This window comes from Salvelinus alpinus, chromosome 12 (genome assembly GCF_045679555.1).
Source record: "Salvelinus alpinus chromosome 12, SLU_Salpinus.1, whole genome shotgun sequence".
Lineage (NCBI taxonomy): Eukaryota > Metazoa > Chordata > Actinopteri > Salmoniformes > Salmonidae > Salvelinus > Salvelinus alpinus.
This window is the reverse complement of record NC_092097.1, coordinates 15,090,343-15,110,582: the sequence shown is the minus strand read 5'-3', so window position 1 is coordinate 15,110,582 and position 20,240 is coordinate 15,090,343. Positions and strand designations below refer to the sequence as shown.

General features: G+C 41.7%; 2 protein-coding genes across 2 annotated transcripts; both read left to right on the top strand.

The window, feature by feature from the left end:
- The first annotated feature begins 1,525 nt into the window (after positions 1-1,525).
- LOC139535585 (activity-dependent neuroprotective protein a-like) lies at positions 1,526-8,413 on the top strand. The gene is made up of 4 exons (XM_071335144.1): positions 1,526-1,901; positions 4,893-5,009; positions 5,224-5,316; positions 5,554-8,413. Exons 2-4 carry the CDS (start codon positions 4,902-4,904, stop codon positions 7,807-7,809), a joined length of 2,457 nt encoding a protein of 818 aa, XP_071191245.1. The 5' UTR covers positions 1,526-1,901; positions 4,893-4,901; the 3' UTR covers positions 7,810-8,413.
- A 330-nt stretch (positions 8,414-8,743) lies between these two features.
- LOC139536553 (bcl-2-like protein 1) lies at positions 8,744-12,782 on the top strand. The gene is made up of 3 exons (XM_071337164.1): positions 8,744-8,899; positions 11,081-11,750; positions 11,999-12,782. Exons 2-3 carry the CDS (start codon positions 11,235-11,237, stop codon positions 12,140-12,142), a joined length of 660 nt encoding a protein of 219 aa, XP_071193265.1. The 5' UTR covers positions 8,744-8,899; positions 11,081-11,234; the 3' UTR covers positions 12,143-12,782.
- The last annotated feature ends 7,458 nt before the right edge of the window (positions 12,783-20,240 follow it).

Below are 20,240 nucleotides of genomic sequence, written 5' to 3'. Positions count from 1 at the left end.
ATCCCCGCCCTGTGCAATTGGGTCCTGGACTTTCTGACGGGCCACCCCCAGGTGGTGAAGGTAGGAAACAACATCTCCACTTCGCTGACCCTCAACACTAGGGCCCCACAAGGGTGCGTGCTCAGCCCCCTAATGTACTCCCTGTTCACCCACGACTGCGTGGCTATGCACGCCTCCAACTCAATCATCAAGTTTGCAGGTGACACAACAGTAGTGGGCATGATTACCAACAACGACGAGACAGCCTACAGGGAGGAGGTGAGGGCACTCGGAGTGTGGTGTCAGGAAAACAACCACTCACTCAACGTCAACAAAACAAAGGAAACAGTAGAGGGAGCACCCCCCTATTTACATCGAAGGGACAGCAGTGGAGAACGTGGAAAGTTTTAAGTTCTTCGGTGTACACATCACGGACAAACTGAAATGGTCCACCCACACAGAGAGTGTGGTGAAGAAGGCGCAACAGCGTCTCTTTACCCTCAGGAGGCTGAAGAAATGTGGCTTGTCACCCAAAATCCTGACAAACTTTTACGGATGCACAATCGAGAGCATCCTGTCGGCTGTATCACTGCCTGGTACGGCAACTGCACCGCCCTCAACCGCAAGGCTCTCCAGAGAGTCTGCACAACACATCACCGGGGGCAAACTACCTGCCCTCCATGACACCTACAGCACCAGATGTCACAGGAAGGCCAAAAAGATCATCAAGGACAGCTCGGCCATCGCTCATCCATATATTTATATGTACATAGTCTCATTCACCTCTTTAGATTTGTGTGTATTAGGTAGTTGTTGGGGAATTGTTAGATTACTTGTTAGATATTACCGCACTGTCGGAACTAGAAGCACAAGCATTTCGCTACACTTGCATTAACATCTGCTAACCATGTGTATGTGACCAATACATTTTGATTTGATGTGGATGCTCTGGATCAACGTGTATGACAGCGTGTTCCAGTTCATGACAATATCCAGCAACTTCGCACAGCCATTGAAGAGGAGTGGGACAACGTTCCACAGGTCACAATCAACAGCCAGATCAACTCTATGCAAAGGAGATGTGTGGCACTGCATGAGGCAAATGGTGGTCACACCAGATACTGACTGGTTTTCTGATCCACGCGTCGCCCCTACTTTTTTCTTTTATACATCTGTGACCAACAGATGCATATCTGTATTCCCAGTCATGTGAAATCCTTAGATTGGGGCCTAATGGATTTATTTCAATTGACTGATTTCCTTATATGAACTGTAACTCAGTAAAATCTTTGAAATTGTTGCATGTTGAGTTTATATTTTTGTTCAGTATATATAAAAAAGGCAGTAGTATTCCATGGGCCCACATATCCTGAATTATGTGGGTGGGTAAAACATACTTGTAATGAAACGTTCCTTAATTATACACGCAAGAATCATTGTTGTGACTTTTGAAACAATTACATACTCAGTGCTAAAGAAAGCACGTACCTCAGAAAAAAATCGTAATTTAAAAACTTCTCATCCCCAAACATTCACTTCCGTCTTTTTCTCCTCGCCATTTTGGATTGTATTGTTGATTTGGTTGGGGGTTAGTTGGGAACATTCAGGAGAGAAGGATTGATTGATGATTATCAGAGTCTATTGTAACAGTCCAATGTATCTTATCTAATATGCACTAGCATGTATCACAAATATTTTGCCTGTTAGAAATTAATCTAACATATTGCAGATGGCACAGAGATTCGGCTAGCTAGCTAAGCAGCAACACCGGCTTGGCGAAGACGAACAACAACTGCATCATTGAGTTGGATTCAATCGTTGGCCAGCTAGCGAGCTAACGTTACTTGTAAACTAGCATACTATCTCAGTAAACCAGATTTGGGCTCCCAGTTTTTTTGTGGTCGGGTTCGGAGACATACCAGGTAAGATTGGTTGGAGGAAAGACGCACCATTTATTTTATAATTAGCTAGCTAACATTAGCTAGCTACGTTATGTGAGGCAACTGTCGTTAACTAGCTGACAAACATGCATGGCTACGCTAGCTAACTGGTCGGCTGGACGTTGGCTAACTACTGCATGCTAGCCAGCTCGCGTTATACTAAGCTTAACCCCAGACGTCAGCTAGCAATTAAGTTAAATAGTAACTAGCATCCATTATGTGTATTTCTTCTTTTCTTGTATTTAACAACGTTTTCTAAATAACCAACGTTGTGGTTATCAAGCTTACCAACATCAGATCTAACGTTAGCTGAGTTCTTTAACGCGCGTTAGTTAGCTGGCTTCTATGCTTGCTAAAAACGATGCCCTTTCACGGTAACAATAGCTAACGTTAGCTATATACTACCCAGGCTTTTCAGGGCACTGACATTTGGAAATAGTCTCTAGCTTTACTGTTAACAATGTATCTAAGTAGCTAGTTTAGGTACCGTAAGTTCAAAAGCCTAACTTGCAGGCACAACTAAGCCAAGTTAGCTAGCTAATTTAAAGTTAGCTAGATAGTCGTCTCAAAATCGTTGAATGAACGCTACCATTATTACCACGTTTAGCTTGCTGTAGTCACGACATCACAACCTAGCTAACTAGGCCAAAAGATCTGTTAAAAATAAATCAGGTTGTGCCAGAACTGAAGTCCCATCACTTCTGTGCCATTCATGCGGCTTGTGATTTAGCTATGATTTTCAACCGCAAAGAATCATAACTAACTTCCTAGCTAAGGCATCAGAGTGATTTTATACGAAACATGGGCATACATTTTTTTTGAGGATTTTCACGAAATGTAATCCATAGAATGGTCCTTTTTGGAGGAACGATTGTTGACATATATTTGACATTGGATCTAAAAGTTTAATTGAGAATTAATTAGTTGGTATGTTTGACATTTTGGCCTTACCCAGGCCTCCTTTAAACCAGTTAAAGGTAATTAAATGTAATCGAAATGTCCACTACAATATCCCCAAAACCAATTCTTTATCATGAGTGCCAGAAACAATAACTAGTAATGCTGCATACTCAAAGGTTAAAATCTCACCTTTCTGGTAAAAAATAGTTACGGTATACATTTACTGAGGTGTAGTCACTTTTGAGGACAAAAGCTCAAGTATCCAGTACAAGTATGATATATTTAATTCCTATTCAACAAAACTGTATGAGTAAGGCTTGAAATGACCTGTATGCTTTCTAAATAATGTATATTCAAATTCTAAAATGACTAAAGATTTCACCTTCCTACTGTAAAATGCATATTTGTATGTTTAGTGTTAAACAAAATGTGCATATTTTCTAAAGGTCTCTTAATCAAAATGTCTTCCCCCGATAGTTGTGAACGATTCAAAGAGCTCTAACTTGTCTTCCTGAACTCTTTAGGAACTCGACTTTCATCTCATATTAATCTTTTCCGTCTATGACAATGTTCTTTTGTTTAACATGTATGAATTATTTTAGAGTAATGGCTATAAATTAATTTCTGAATGTGCTACTGCGATGAAATCACACTCTCCTGCTGCGCTACGATGTAAGGATTGCAGGCATATGCTTTGTTGGTGATGTAGGATTCAGCCAGGAGTTGAAAAGAAAATGAAATGGTAGGAGGGACATCCCAGCTTCAAGTGGTTTCAGGTTTCACAGGCTAAAAAGGGGACCTTACATCTAAGAGGTTTTAAAAACTCCATGTTTAATCTGTAGGCAGGGCCGGTTCTAGCTTTTTGGGTGCCCTAAGTGGGCCCTTTATTTTTTTTTAAACAGTGGCCCCCCCTCTTGACAGCGGAGACAAATGTACATTTTAACGTTAATTTCCTGCAATTTAACACATTTCGTCATGGGGTGGATCATTTTTTACATGTTATAACAAATTTCAAGCAATTCTACTCAACTTTAATCCTTAACAAGCTGACTACACTGCGAGTGTTGCAAAATACATTTAGAAATCTATATTATTAAATTATTGCATCCACACTGCTCGCACGTGCCAACGAGCGCCTGCGTTGCCAAGGACTGAAATAGAAGTCAGTTTTATTTCTGACGCAGATCGCACTGCAAGTCCTGCCTCTCCCATCTCCTCGTTGGTTTATAGAAGCAGGTACCCAGTCGAAGGTGGCCAAGCTTCTTCTCACAAAAATGTCTGTAGCGTCCGAACGGTTTGGCCGACAAACGTTTGACCACTCTATGGAAAGGGGAGACTCTGACAATCACAATGGTGTTATCTGTTTTGCTCTACGACCCCCCCCCCCCCCCCCCTTCCCACCTAGCAAGTCAAGTGTCACGGGACTACACATTTTGCCATGACTTATGCTATGTTAATGATATCTAAGAGAGGGTGACTATCAAAATCAATGGGTGCCCCCAGGAGGTCAGAGCCCGTGGACACGTGCTGTGCGTGCCTGGTTGGTATTCGCCCATGATTACTACAAGTTTAGATAACTCGCTAGACTAACCAATCTAAAACATTGCCTACTATGTGTGCCATAAGTTATCATTTTTAACTAGCTGAGATCCCACTCTGCAACTTTGATATGCCCGTAGACTTGAGTCTATGTTCAACAATTTATAGAAAAATGTGCCAAATCAAACAAAAAAATATTATAAATTAATGTAAGAAAACTGTTATAGATTGGTTATCTGACAACGTCACAAACGATGCGTGCTATTCAATGTGGCAAAAGTCTGTGTGTTGTGATTCTGGGTGGCCAGATAGCTAGCAACAATGACATGAAGCTGCCATGCGGGGAATCGTAGGTAGCTCATTTCAGCTATTTTTTATCTTATTCTTGATACCATGTCTTGTTTTGACTGATGTCATGTCTATGCGAATATGGCAAAAATTCGCTAGCTAGCTAACCATCAACTGTAACGATGTAGGCCATATAGGTTTGACATGAGTACTAATAGAATTCTCCCTGATTTATTCTTCTTGCAGACTGGAAAGATGTATCAACTCCCTGTGAACAACCTCACTAGCATACGGAGAGCAAGGAAACAGGTGAAGAAGGCACTTAGTGACATTGGACTGGAGTACTGCAAGGAGCAAGCGGAGGTGAGCTTAAATGTTTATTTTTCATAGCTTTTACCTATCACTAGGGTTTTGGTTGAAGTGTGTCTGACTTCTGTGAGTTTCATTCATAATGTTGTAGTCACTTGTGCTCTCAAACATTGTGGTGGTAGAAATGAATAGGGATATATTCCAATTTGACAAGATCCAGCATACAGTTCTGTGATTTCTGATCAAAATGCTCTTCCCTCTCACATAGGACCTCAAAGAATTTTGCCCAGATGAGAACTATGTGAAGAATACTGTCTGCCTGGAACTTTGTTCATGGGATCCGTCATTCTCCAAAACACAGGTAAATCACTCGCACTAGTCAATTTAAAAGATTGGTTATTCAATTACCACTTATTTTGGGGTTTGTAATGATTATAGTGCTTCTTTGTTTGTCACAATCATAACTAAAACTAGTTTTGGATGAAGTAGCAATCATTAACATTTTCAAAATGTTGTGATAACAAAGTAAAACAATTTTTTTTTAAATGTTAGTGCAGTGTCCCATTCTTAAACTCTCCTGGGTATTTGTGTCTTACAGGAGTACCGGTCAAAGCCTTTCTGCTGCACAGAGTGCCATTTCTCTTCCAAGTACTACTCAGGCTACAAGAACCACTTTCGAAATGTTCACAGGAACAACTTTGAGAGCCGCATCCTGCTCAACTGCCCTTACTGCACATTCACTGCAAGCAAGAAGACTATGGAAACGCATGTCAAGGTCTTCCACATATCCAGTGCGGTGCGTCAGGGTCTGGGCGCCTACCAGGGGGCTGCTGTGGGTGCAAATAACAAGGTGGAGAGGGCAATGTACTATTGCAAGAAGTGTACCTACCGGGACCCTCTGTACAATGTTGTGCGAAGGCACATCTACAGGGAGCACTTCCAGCATGTGGTCTCACCCTATGTTGCCATGGTCTCAGAAACATCAGTCAAAAATGGAGCCAATGCTGTCAATGGTAACAACATCCTCTGTAAGCGCTGTCAGTTCTCCACCCGTAGCTATGAGGCGTTAGTGCAGCATGTCATTGAATATCATGAGCGCATTGGCTCTCAGGTGACAACCATGATTGGACATGCTAATGTTGTGGTGTCTAGACCCCAAAGCTATGGGATGACCCAGAAGGGTTCTGTTGTGACTGGGGGTCGTACTCTGACATCTGAACAGGTTAGCCATATGGTGGGGGCCCATCAAAAGCAGGGGCCTTCTGGACTGAAGAATATGACCAGTCAGTCCTCTATTGCTGGCCAGCGTTTGACCATTCCTGGCCATAGTGGGTTGGGAGAAGGCAGAGCCTCCTTATCCAATAACTTAACGTCACCCTCAGGAAAGCAGGTTTCTGGTGCTAACGCTAGTCTTACATCCCAAACACAGAAGTGGAAGATATGCACTGTCTGCAATGAGCTCTTCCCTGAAAACCTCTACAGTGCTCATTTTGAGAAGGCACACAAGGCTAAGAAGGTATGGGCAATTGCGAAGTTCATCATGAAGATCCACAACTTCACCAGTAAGTGTTTGCTTTGCAACCGTTATCTGCCAAGTGACACGTTGCTTAACCACATGCTGATCCATGGGCTCACCTGCCCACAGTGTCATGCCAGCTTCAATAATGTGGAGAAAATGCTGGATCATGTGGGTCAGGCTCACCCAGATGACTTTGTTGGTCCTCCAGCTGCCTCCCCGCTTACCTTTGACCTCACAATTGGGCAGGCTAAGAACAAGATCATACAGCTTATTGTTATAACCTATAACATGAAGGAACCTGTAGCTGCCCAGGAGCAGTCTATGGCTTCCCATGCTCAGAACAGCTTCCATGCTCCAGTGAAGAGTCTGCATTCAAAGATGCCAGAAAGAAAGAATGACATGCTTGCCAGAAGTCAAGCCACTGTATCTGGCAGCAATGAGGTTGGCAAGACCCTATGCCCACTGTGTTTCACCATCCTCAAGGGTCCCATCTCTGATGCATTGGCACAGCATCTGAGGGAACGACACCAAGTGCTTCAGACGATGCACCCTGTGGAGAAGAAGTTGACGTACAAGTGCATCCACTGTTTGGGTGTCTACACCAGTAACATGGTGGCCTCCACGATCACTCTGCATCTTGTGCAGTGCCGAGCTGTGGGCAGGGCCCAGAAGGGCCCGGGACCAAAGTCTGCCTTAACACTCAACTCTTCTGGTGCAGGGTTCTTAAAGCGTCAGCTACCCACCCAAACCATGTCTGACTCCAAGAGGATGAAGATTAACAATGATGTTGGGTATTACCCCATGGACAAGCCAGGGGAGGCTGTGGATCTAGTGTTGGACCCCAGAAGCTATGAGCACAAGACCTATGAGGCACGAAAAGCCTTCCTCTCAGCCTATTTCAATCGTCGCCCCTATCTAACCTCACAGGAAGAAGAGAAGCTGTCTGCAAGCCTGTGGCTCTGGAAGTCTGACATTGCCAGTCACTTCGCTCACCGAAGGAGGTCATGTGAGAGGGACTGTGAGACCAGGAAATTGAAAGTGCTACTTGGCTTTGACATGCAGGCACTCAAGGGACTGAAGCATGACATGGACTTTGAGGAGAAAACCAAGCTCCCTGTCACCTCAGTGGAGAAAGCCTTTAAGTCTAGGCCGACACTTAACACAGACCAAAGCAAACGATGCGAAACAATTAACTGTACCCTCAAGCTAAGTACTTACACAGAAGTGACAGAACCCATATCAATTGACTCGTCTGATAGTGAGTCAGAACAAGAGGACTGTTCTGTTAAGAATGGGGAAGTTGACACACACAAATCTGTGGATGTCACATCTTAAGAGAAATCAAACCTGCCAGAAGAGAGAACTCCAAGCATTGATGGGCCTTCAAGAGAGAAGGTGCCTTGGTTTGATAACATGAGACATCAAAATGAGAGTAGTTTAAAAGACCTGCGGTACACAAAGTATAACGAGGGTTTTGTGCAGGTAATCATTGCACACTACAATTATTCGGTTATAGGAAAGTATGAGAGACTGACAGGACAAATGAAGACTTCATAAAGTCAGTGGGATGTGCAGTTTAAGTAAAGAACAATGACTTATGAATTAGGAACTACACAAGTATAGAAACAAACTTAACTTCTGGCTCCAGATAAAGGTTTGCTGAAGTGAGCTAAACAATGGTGCAAAATAAAATGTATGGCGTCTGTAACTAATATTGGCTGTAACATTGTACATATTTAGTAGGCCTACATTAGATTATGCATACATCCAGACTAATGTCACAATTTTAAGTGTAATAAAAAAACGTTCACTCTTCATATAGGCATATGGATTGTCCACCCATATGATGTATTATTGTCATTTACATTTTAGAGATAGCAGGGTAATATGTATGCCTATGTTCACTTTTGTTTAATAAAGCTGTTTGCAATTAACCTTCTCATTTGACCAACACTAGTATCATGTCATTGTGCCCCTCTGTTATGCAAATATATTCCATTGCACAATTCATTTATTAAAATAAAAATGTTTGTTACATTTTCTTTAAATGTTTGGTAAATTGAAAAGGTCAACTCAGAGTAATAAACCCTCAATGAGAGGGTAAGTAAATTATTTATAAAGATAAATATTTGTCCAAAATCTGAGGGAATACATTGATATATCAGAACACGGAATATCTGCCCTGTGACATTTTGAACACAGGTCTCAACTTCCGTTGTGCCTAGTCTGATTGGTTGTTAATTTAGTGAAAAGGCGGAACATCCGATCTACTTGAGAGAACTGGCCAATGGCCAACGTGCATTAATGGCCCTTTCGCTGCTGCAAATATGTCGATATTCTATATGCTTTTATGCACAAAAAGGAATCCACCTTTGAAAAAATCGATACCTCTCCCTTGAAAGGTACTTCAGTCTTAGTTGCAATTGTAAGTATGACAGACCATGGTATTTTTAATGATTGGGTTATAAAATATTACTATGGAGATCGGAAGCTTGTACAGTGTAGCTAAGCAATATATGAAGCTGTCATTTCTAGCTTGCTAGCAACGATGCTAATTTGATACGTATAACTCAGCTACATACATTCACTTATTTTATGCATACCGTATTGAGAAATTATTGCTTGGTTGTCACTTTTACTCCAGGTGATATTAACTTTATCTCAATACGTTTGTTTTTGAGCTGTGAAATCCATTTATATGGCTATTGCGCAGCAGGAAAGCAAACACATTTTGACAATTTGTTACTAGGAGCTAGGTTATGCACTCTTGTCAAACGTGCCATAATGTAAACAATAGCTATATTAGCCGTTTCATTTTATCTAGCGAAGAAAGCGCATTGTTTGGTGGAAATTAAACGCTTTAGATCTGTGGCGGTCGGTGCCGTTTTAAAATGAGTATGGCCTTATTACTATTACAGCATATTGGACGACTGCCATTCGTATTCCATTCACCCAGCTCAATGTAACATCGATAGGTTTCGGCTACTACATGATACTCGAATTTTCCCTATACCCATCATGAGGTTGCTACAACCTAGCCTATGAACGAAAGTTTACAACGCAACAACAGGTTGAGAGAAAAATGTGAGTAATCAAGGTGACAGTGACACGTTCAATACCGTCTTGCACACGTGCCAGCATTTAGCTGATCTAGGGTGTAATCATTAGTCCAGTTGCAAACGAGAGTTTCTATTCGACAAATGCAGTGATGTTTATTACCGTTTTGTTCCGTTTGCTTCCGTTTAAGAAACGTTTTTCAACAGAATCGGCTAAATGAATACACCTCTGATCAAACACAGTTCACTTTAATAGCAGCCACACCCTCCTCTCACATTTTCTCTTCATGTGTGGACTTCAGTGCACATCAGCTGCCTGTGACCACTCGAAAAAAACGTCATATCATAACTGCAAACTGCTACACACAGCCTACATTGTTGTCACCATATTAGCGAATGTCATAGTCAACATAGCTAATAGAACTAACATGTTAGTAAACCCACTACAATCATGCAGTACAGTGAGTGTAAAGTCAGGAAGCAGTTTAGCTAGCAGTTACACCAGTGGGCCCCGGTAGCAATAAATAAACAAAACCAAAAGTTTACCATGACTTGAAAGAGTTCCAGTGTTGGATAGACACAGCTAGCAAACATAGTTTAGCCTACCCAAACAGAGGGATGCTATCTAGCTGCATTTGCTAGCTAAGTAAGTTAAAGTGAAAAAAATAAAACAAAATGTATAGCGCGCTCTCTCTCTTGCTTCTCATTCAGTTTTGAAGAAATTAATTTAACTTTTAAACTATTGTCTTTCTCTCTATTTCAGTCAACTACTCACCACATTTCATGCACTGCAGTGCTAGCTAGCTGTAGCTTATGCTTTCAGTATTAGATTCATTATCTTATTCTTTGATTGGTTGGACAAGATGTCAGGTCATGCTGCAAGAGCTCTGATAGGTTGGAGGACGTCCTCTGTAAGGTCTCATAATTACTTTGTAAGTTTATGGAAGGGGGTGAGAACCATGAGCCTCCTAGGGTTTGTATTGAAGTCAGTGTAGCCAGAGGATGATGGAAACTAGCTGTCCTCTGTGTACACCATGGTGCTACCCTACAGAGTGCTTTTGAGGCTACTGTAGTCCATCATAGTGAAACAGTGTGTTTTATTCAATTATTTGGTGACATGTAAATATATTTAGTATAGTTTTGTCAAAAAAATGTAGATTTTGATTTTAAACACTGAGGAGGCTGATCGTCCCCTTCTTCCTCTAAGGAGCCTCCACTGCATTTAGTTAGCAAAGACAGCTAGCTTGCTACCTGACGTCAATGGTATTAATTGTGTAATTAGTTTCATACATGTGTCAGCGGCTTATTTGGCGATGCATGATTTTTTTTCTACCTTACCCAACAGATCTGGATTTAGCAAGACTTTCTATATTGCTTTATGTAAGGACTAGTAGATCATAACATTGAATTACATTATTTCTAGGTGATCGTGATGCTGCTGGGGCAGAGAGTTTCATTCTTAATGACAATGACCAATAGAATCCACAGTGTTTTCATGTGTTCTGCATCTGAGAATTTGTGTGTGTGTCTGTGTGTTTTTTTTCTTCCAGGGTGTGATTACTTGTTGCAGCCCAGAGGAAACTGCCAGACGGCAAGCCTTCATTCTAGACATCCCAGTTACAGTGTTAGGTATGGCAGGAGAGCCCTGCGAATCCAAATAGTGTAGAGTCAATGGATAAAGAGGGTGCATAGAAGGTGGAAAATATGTCTTACAGTAACAGGGAACTGGTGGTGTTTTTTATAAGCTATAAACTGTCCCAGAGAAATTATCCATGTTGTCAGTTGGTGCTGGAGGGTGCAAGTGGACGGACCGAGGGGGATGAAGCCATTGCAAATGGGTCTTTGGGGAACAACAGGAACGGCAGAAGCAATTTGGGTAAGCCTTCCTCTCCACAGGGGGGAATTGAGGCAGTGAAAGCAGCACTACGGGACTCAGTGGATGAGTTTGAGCTGCGTTACACCCGCGCCTTCAGTGACCTCTCCTCCCAGCTCCACATCACACCTGCCACAGCCTACCACAGCTTTGAGAGCGTGATGGACGAAGTGTTCAGGGACGGGGTCAACTGGGGTCGTGTGGTGGGCCTGTTTGCTTTCGGCGGGGCCCTGTGCGTTGAGTGTGTTGAGAAGGATATGAGCCACCTGGTGACGCGCATCGCAGACTGGATGACCACCTACCTGGACAACCATATCCAGCCCTGGATCCAGAGCCAAGGAGGATGGGTAGGTTAGAGCTGAGACTATACAACCACACATTCTATATCCTTATTATGGAATTTAGAAATACATTCTCATTGTCAACACTATGGTGTGTGTGTGCCTCGTTTGCTGCACCCACTCTCTCTGAGAAATTGAGGATACTATGATCGACTACCCTAAAAGGAGAAGCTACAGAGGGGTATTGAGGTACACTGATGGGTTGCTAACACATAGTTCACTGTATTTATCTTCCTCTCTCTGTTCCCTGAAAGGACCGTTTTGCGGAGATCTTCGGCAGAGATGCAGCTGCAGATGTCCGACGGTCCCAGGAGAGCTTAAGAAAATGGCTGCTAGTTGGGGTGATGCTGCTTTCAGGAGTACTGGTCGGCACTCTCATCATGAAGAAATGCCAGTGAGTGGTGGAATAGAAGCTACATCTACTTTACCCCCAGCACATATAAACCCAGCACATATAAACGCAAAATCAATGAAAATAGAACTTAATAGTTTGTTTACATAAGCCCAGTCTGCTTGTGCACTGACAGAAACCTGATTAGTAGCCCTGGATATTGCAGTTTTTGGGCAATCAATATGTAGCTTGGTGAGCTGTTTTACTACTCACGTCTCCTGTCCTGCGCCCTTCTTTTTACATTTTAAAAGTGATACGTATCATATCATTTTATGATATTTTTCATATTATTGTTTTTATTTTATTTTAAGTTTTTAAGGGTGTTGCATTCAAGACTAGAGATGCTTTAAATGGACCTGATAAGCTAAGAGTGAATGGGAAAAATACAGCTTGTGTGATAGATTGTTTTCGTGTTTTTAGGTTTGTGTGTTACCCTGTATACCTTAGGACCAACTACAGACATTCTTTCCAAATGAACATTTGACCGATACCATTGAAGATTCTAAAATATTGTTTTTATTTAGTTTGCTCCAAGAAGTTAAACCAAACCTGTTTTCATTTGACATTTTCTTTAAGTGTTCCGTTCCTTCCTTGCTGTGCTGAAGTTTCAGGCATGCACTAAATAATAAAACATATTCATGTTTTAAGTGTTTTTGTTTTATGTGATTTACTGACAATAGTACAACACAGAGAGTGAGAACACTGAGTAAGTAATAAATTCAGATTGGCAACGCTGCATTCTCATATGCCATTAGGGGGTGCATGTGCTCAACAAATACAGTTTCTGGAGTGACAATTTTTCAGCCTCAACTCTGTGCAACATATCAGGAATACCTTGTCCTGTTTCCCAGAGAGTGTTGATCTGAAGAGTGTATCTCTAATATACTGCTAATGTCACATTGTCTCTCGAAGCTCTTCGCTAGGAGAGTTTGGAAATGGCTTACAACACTGATGGCAGTGAAACATCCAACTTGGCTTGGAATCAAATTCCTGCTACCTTTGCACAATTAAAAGAAGCCATTGTAACCCCTTTGAATTTCATTTTGAATATATAGTATGTAGTTGTAAATAATGTATATTTCATGTTCTCATCCTACACAATGTAGTTTACTTTTTTTTTTTTTTTTTTACATTTTTATTCAAGAGCACATACAGAATAGTTTGATGTATTAATCTGAAGAAGAATCACATAGGTTGATAAACTTGTAGGTATTTCCAGATAATAACATACTACTGGATCTATTCATTGGCGCCTACGATATTCAAAATACACGAAGAGATGACTTCTCAAAGAAGAAGGCTGAAAGTCTGAATGGAATAGACATGGCAGATATGGAAGGACTATATCGAGCAGGCTGGACCGAGCCTGTGGTTGCTAATCTCTCCCTGTCATTTGTTGCCTTTTCCGCAAACCATAGCTAGGCACACCAGCGGATAAAGCCAGTTAAGGAAATAAATTATGGAAACTCACCAGCTTCTCAGAGAATCTAACTCTTACTTGTCATATTCTCATCCTCTGCATCTTGGTTCTTTTTGAAAGCTCACAAAACTGTGAGCGGAATTAGCCCGAAGCAGAGTTTTGTATTCAAAACTATATTATTATAGAGAATATGTGTTGGGAATATACTGTATATAATGAGTGATATTTATGGGAAATAAAGGCCTCTTCTCTATACATCAGGCTTGGCCTCAATTCAGAATTTTGGAATTGACTCCCATTCAACTCATGAGTTGAAATTTGAATTTAATTAGTCACACCCCACAGGATATACAATTTGAGTTTTAGTAACAGGAAGAATCATTTAATTCAGTGAAGTTCAAAGAAATTCAGTCATAGCACATGAGAGTTTCATTGAATCTGACAGGTCACACTTCCATACACCAAAGAATATATCACTTTTCTCTGGAAACAATGTTGATATACTCTTTTAACCTTAGTGCTTAGAATGGACCATTATATTTCCACCAACCCTTTCATTTGTTTGGCTTATTGTTTAAGTCCTCAGGGTCAACCTGAGGGTGAAACTAATGCATTCTGGTAAATTTTGTATTTTTCCCATGTTGAAAAAAATGTGATTAATGAAATATAATAACTAAGAATAGTCACACACAGGTTTTTATTTCCTTGATCATTCATTAAGAGTTTGTCCTGAAAATCAATTGTTTCAGCAATATTTATATGCATATACAGTACCAGTCAAAAGTTTAGACACACCTACTCATTAAGGGTTTTTCTTTATTTTTACTATTTTCTACATTGTGGAATAACAGTGAAAACATCAAAACTATGAAATAACATGGAATCAGTAACCAAAAAAGTGTTAACTCAAAATATATTTTATATTTGAGATAATTCAAAGTAGACCCCCTTTGCCTTGATTGACACCTTGCACACGCTTAGTATTCTCTCAACCGGCTTCACCTGGAATGCTTTTCCAAAAGTCTATGCTGAGTACTTGTTGGCTTCTTTTCCTTCACTCTGCGGTCAAACTCATCCCAAACCATCTCATTTGGGTTGAGGTTGGGGGATTGTGGAGGCCAGGTCATCTGATGTAGCACTCGATCACTCTCCTCCTTCTTGGTCAAATAGCTCTTACACAGCCTGGAGGTGGGTTGGGTCATTGTCCTGTTGAAAAACAAACGATAGTCCCACTAAGTGCAAACCAGATGGGATGGCATATCGCTGCAGAATGCAGTGGTAGCCATGCTAGTTAAGTGTGCCTTAATTTCTAAATAAATCACAGAGTCACCAGCAAAGCACCATCACACCTCCTCCTCCATGCTTCACATTGGGAACCACACATGCAGAGATCATCCGTTCATCTACTCTGCGTCTCACAAAGACATGGCGGTTGGAACCAAAATCTCAAGTTCGGACTCATCAGATCAAAGGACAGATTTCCACCGGTCTAATGTTCATTGCTCGTGTTTCTTGGCCCAGGCAAGTCTCTTCTTATTGGTGTCCTTTAGTGGTGGTTTCTTTGCAGCAATTCAACCATGAAGGCCTGATTCACGCATTCTCCTCTGAACAGTTGATGTTGAGATGTGTCTGTTACTTGAACTCTGAAGCGTTTATTTGGGCTGCAATTTGAAGCAGTTAACTCTAATGAACTTATCCTCTGCAGCAGAGGTAACCCTGGGTCTTCCTTTCCTGTGGCGGTCCTCATGAAAGCCAGTTTTATCATAGTGCTTGATGGTTTTTGCAGCTGCACTTGAAGAAACTTTCAAAGTTCTTGAAATTTTCCAGATTGACTGACCTTCATGTCTTAAAGTAATGATGGACTGTCATTTCTCTTTGCTTATTTGAGCTGTTCTTGCCACAATATGGACTTCGTATTTTACCTAATAGGGCTATCTTCTGTATACCACCCCTACCTTGTCACAACACAACTTATTGGTTCAAATGCATTAAGGAAAGAAATTCAAGGCACACCTGTTAATTTAAATGCATTCCAGGTGACTACTTCATGAAGCTGGTTGAGAGAATGCCAAGAGTGTGCAAAGCTGTCATCAAGGCAATGTAATGAACACGATGGAAGACAGGGAGCTGTTTTCAAGCGCAGGGTGCAGCAGGTGTTTATTGTAAAGGACCACTGGAGGAGGCAGGTAGCTGCGTCCAGGGGCAGGCAGAAGGTCATACACAGGGGGTCCAAAAAGGCAACAGTATAGGCAGAGAAAAGGCAAGTAACATCTTTGGGGAGATGAGGCAATAGGTTGATAACAGGAAATCCGATAGGCTAAGGTACAGGCGTCGTTAGTGAGGCAGGCAAAAACTATCATACACGGGAGGATAACTTACAGGAAGCCCAGCGCTCCAAATAGAAGTGTGTCACAAAACAAACAATATCTCACAATGATGGGGTGCAAAAAGACTGAACTAAATAGTGTGTGAAAATGACATACAGGTGTGTGAACAGGTGATCAGAATTCAGGTGATTGGGATCTGGAGAGTGAGCTGCGTTCAGGTGATCTATGTGTTTGAGAGTGTGAGCTGGAAAGTGAGCTGCGTTCAGGGGATCTAAGTGTTTGAGAGTGTGAGTTGGAAGCAGACGTTACATGCAAAGGGTGGCTACTTTGAAGAATCTCAAATATAAATTATATTTTGATTTGTTTAACACTTTTTTGCATACTACATGATTCCATATATGTTATTTAATAGTTTTGATGTCTTCAGTATTATTCTACGTTATTCTAGAAAATAGTGAGAATTAAGAAAAACCCTTGAATGTGTAGGTGTGTCCAAACCTTTGACTGGTGCTGTATATAACGACATGTTTGATGTTTTATGTACAATGTGTATATTTGTATAGACTACACCTAGAAGAGGCATTTGAATTGAATTGAATTTCACTGAATTAAATTCAATTTCCTTTTATTCAAATTAAAATTGCAATTCTGTATCCTGTTGACTACTTCAATTCAAATTCAATCATTTAATTAGAATTTATGAGGCATTCTCAATTCAATTCTGAATTGAGCCCAACGCTGCTATACATGATCTTGACACTATGGTCAGAGAGCCCAGGACATCAGAGTCCTGGAAGTCATACTGTATGAAGTTCGTTTTTTGGATATGTAAAAGCAGGCTAAAGATGATTATGACCCCTCTCATAATGAAAGTGGATGTAAGCTTGAGCCTAGGTGGCATGTCCAGATGTTCACTGGTTCTTCTTGCAACAGGGTGGTGTGTTGACAAGGCTGAAACAGGATGTTGCATAAATAAAGACACAACTATGCAAATTAATGTTTACATCTAGATCTGGTCCATTGAATCTATGTGTGTGGATTTGTGTCCACAGCTTGTGTAGGTTGAAAGCATGACATGTAGTGTGAAGTGCAAGAAATATACAGCAATAGTGAAGTAAGAAAACTTCTATGCAGAGAGGTGCTCACAACTGTAGCCTTCTTTATGGTCATGCCTCATGAATAGCTTGATTTAGTTTTTGATTTAAAAGTGACTGCTATCATACTACCATTTATTAGCTTTATATTATCATTTGATCATTATTACTGTAATAATCATTATTGCTCAATTGATTGGTCTGTTTAGATTGATTAGTCTGTTTATTGTTAGATCAGTCCTCAGCATGCATGGGCATTGGGCTTAGTACCTGTGTGCTCTGCAGAGCCTCTGAGTGAGTAACTGCGGGGGGAGTGTGTATGAGTGGCTTTTGGCAGCAGGTGGGTGGTTTACAGTGTGTGGCTTCAATGATAAGGTATCAGTAGTCAGACAGCCACTGTACTGAACAACCCCAACCCTACTCCCCACCACGGACTGAAAAATACACTTTCGAGGTCACAACTTCTACATTATATTGGGCTATACTTGTCCATACCAATATGTATAATTTAGTCTAGTTCAGCTATGTTACAAAAAAAAAGGTTTTACATTTGAGTCATTTAGCAGACACTTTTATCCAGAGCAACTTACAGTTAGATATTAGCACATGATATTGATTTTGCCTTTGGCTACATCTGTAAGGAAATTTTAATCAGTATATACAACTTTAATATCATATTTGTCCCTGATTCATTACAAAGCACATTATGATTGTTGTTTATACATTACCTTTTTGCATTCCATTTTTTGAAAATGTATTAAAAATAAAAAACAAAAATACCTTATTTTCACAAGTATTCAGACCCTTTTCTATGAGACTCAAAATTGAGCTCAGGTGCATCCTGTTTCCATTGATCATCCTTGAGATGTTTCTACAACTTGACTGGAGTCCCCCTGTGGTAAATTCAATTGATTGGACATGATTTGGAAAGGCACACACCTGTCTATTTAAGGTCCCACAGTTGACAGTGCATATCAGAGCAAAAACCAAGCCATGAGGTCAAAGGAATTTTCCGTAGAGCTCCGAGACAGGATTGTGTCGAGGCACAGATCTTAGGAAGTGTACATCATTCTTAAATGGAAGAAGTTTGGAATCACCAAGACTCTTCCTAGACCTGACCGCCCGGTCAGCACTCCATCAATCAAGCCAAACTGAGCAATCAGGGGAGAAGGGCCTTGGTCAGGGAGGTGACCAAGAACCCGATGGTCACTCTGACAGAGCTCCAGAATTCCTCTGTGGAGATGGGAGAACCTTCAAGAAGGAGAACCATCTCTGCAGCACTCCACCAAGACACTCCTCAGTAAAAGGCACGACAGCCTACTTGGAGTTTGCCAAAAGGCACCTAAAGGACTCTGACCATGAGAAACAAGAATCTCTGGTCTGATGAAACCAAGATTGATGTCTTTGGCCTGAATGCCCTAGCGTCTCGTCTGGAGGAAACCTGGCATCATCCCTACGGTGAAGCATGGTGGTGGCAGCATCATGCTTTGGGATGTTTTTCAGCGGCAGGGACTGGGAGACTAATCAGGATTGAGGCAAAGATGAACGGAGCAATGTACAGAGAGATCCTTGATGAAAACCTACTCCAGACTGGGGCGAAATGTTCACCTCAGGCTGGGGCGAAGGTTCACCTTCCAACAGGACAACGACCCTAAGCACACAGCCAAGAAAACACAGGAGTGGATCGGGAAAAGTCTCTGAATGTCCTTGAGTGGCCCAGCCAGAGCCTGGACTTGAACCCGATCGAACATCTCTGGAGAGACCTGAAAATAGCTGTCCAGCGGCACTCCCCATCCAACCTGACAGAGCTTGAGCGGATCTGCAGAGAAGAATGGGAGAAACTCCCCAAATACAGGTGTACCAAACTTGTAGCTTCATACCCAAGAATACTCAAGGCTGTAATCGCTGCCAAAAGTGCTTCAACAAAGTACTGAGTAAAGGGTCTGAGTACTTATGTAACTGAAATATCATATTTTCAAAAATATATAAATTAGCAAACATTTCTTAAAACCTGTTTTTGCTTTGTCATTATGGGGTATTGTGTGTAGATTGATGAGGTAAAAAAATAAAAATAATAATAACATAACAAAGTGGAAAAAGTCAAGGGGTCTGTATGCACTGTACATATAGGTAGGGGTAAAATGACTAGGCAATAGGATAGATAATAAACAGTATCAGCAACTTATGTGATGAGTCAAAAGAGTGCAAAAAGTGTCAATGCAGATAGTCCGGGTAGCTATTTGGTTAACTATTTAGTAGTCTCATGGCATAGGGATAGAAGCTGTTCAGGGTGCTGTTGGTTCCAATGTTGGTGCATCGGTACGGCTTGCTGTGCGGTAGCAGAGAGAATAGTCTTGGGTGGCTGGAGTGTTTAACCATTTTTAAGGCCTTCCTATGACACCACCTGGTATAGAGGTCCTGGATGGCAGGGAGCTCGGCCCCAGTGATGTACTTGGCCTTATGCACTACCCTCTGTAGCGTCTTGCAGTCAAATGCCAAGCAGTTGCCATATCAAGCGGTGATGCAGCCAGTCAAGATGCTCTCAGTGGTGCAGCTGTATAACGTTTTGAGAATCTGAGGCCCATGGCAAATCTTTCCAGCCTCCTGTGGGGGAAGAGGCGTTGTTATGCCTTCTTCACGACTGTGTTGGTGTTTGTGGACCATGTTAATTCCTTAGTGATGTGGACACTGAAGAACTTGAAGCTCTCAACCTGCTCCACTACAGCCCCTGGTACCACATTTCCAGGTCACTGACCTCCCTATAGGCTGTCTCTTCGTCATCGGTGATCAGGCCTACCACCGTCAAGTCGTCAGAAAACGTAATGATGGTGTTGAAGATGGAGAACAGTAGGGGACTAAGCACATTAACCCTGAGGGGCCCCCATGTTGAGGGTCAGCATGGCAGATGTGTTGATGCCTACTCTCATAACCTAGAGGCGGCCCGTGAGGGGGTCCGGCATCGAGTTACAAAGGGAGGTGTTCAGTCCCAGGGTCCTGAGATTAGTGATGATCTTTGAGGGCACTATAGTGTTGAACGCTAAGCTGTAGTCGATGAACAGCATTCTCACATATGTGTTCCTCTTGTCCGTGTGGGAGAGGGCAGTGTGGAGTGCAATAAAGATTGCGTCACCTGTGGATTTGTGGGGCGATATGCAAATTGGTGTGGGTCTAGGGTGTCTGGGATGATGGTGTTGATATGAGCCATGACCAGCCTTTCAAAGCATTTCATGGCAACAGATGTAAGTGCTACGGCGATAGTCATTT

What these genes read in the sequence shown, in the direction of transcription:
- LOC139535585 (XM_071335144.1), top strand. Translation starts at nt 4,902, where the DNA reads ATGTATCAACTCCCTGTGAACAACCTCACTAGCATACGGAGAGCAAGG. An exon ending in ACTGCAAGGAGCAAGCGGAG is followed by an intron (nt 5,010 to 5,223) that starts GTGAGCTTAAAT and finishes CCTCTCACATAG; the next exon opens with GACCTCAAAGAATTTTGCCC. An exon ending in CGTCATTCTCCAAAACACAG is followed by an intron (nt 5,317 to 5,553) that starts GTAAATCACTCG and finishes TGTGTCTTACAG; the next exon opens with GAGTACCGGTCAAAGCCTTT.
- LOC139536553 (XM_071337164.1), top strand. Translation starts at nt 11,235, where the DNA reads ATGTCTTACAGTAACAGGGAACTGGTGGTGTTTTTTATAAGCTATAAA. An exon ending in TCCAGAGCCAAGGAGGATGG is followed by an intron (nt 11,751 to 11,998) that starts GTAGGTTAGAGC and finishes GTTCCCTGAAAG; the next exon opens with GACCGTTTTGCGGAGATCTT.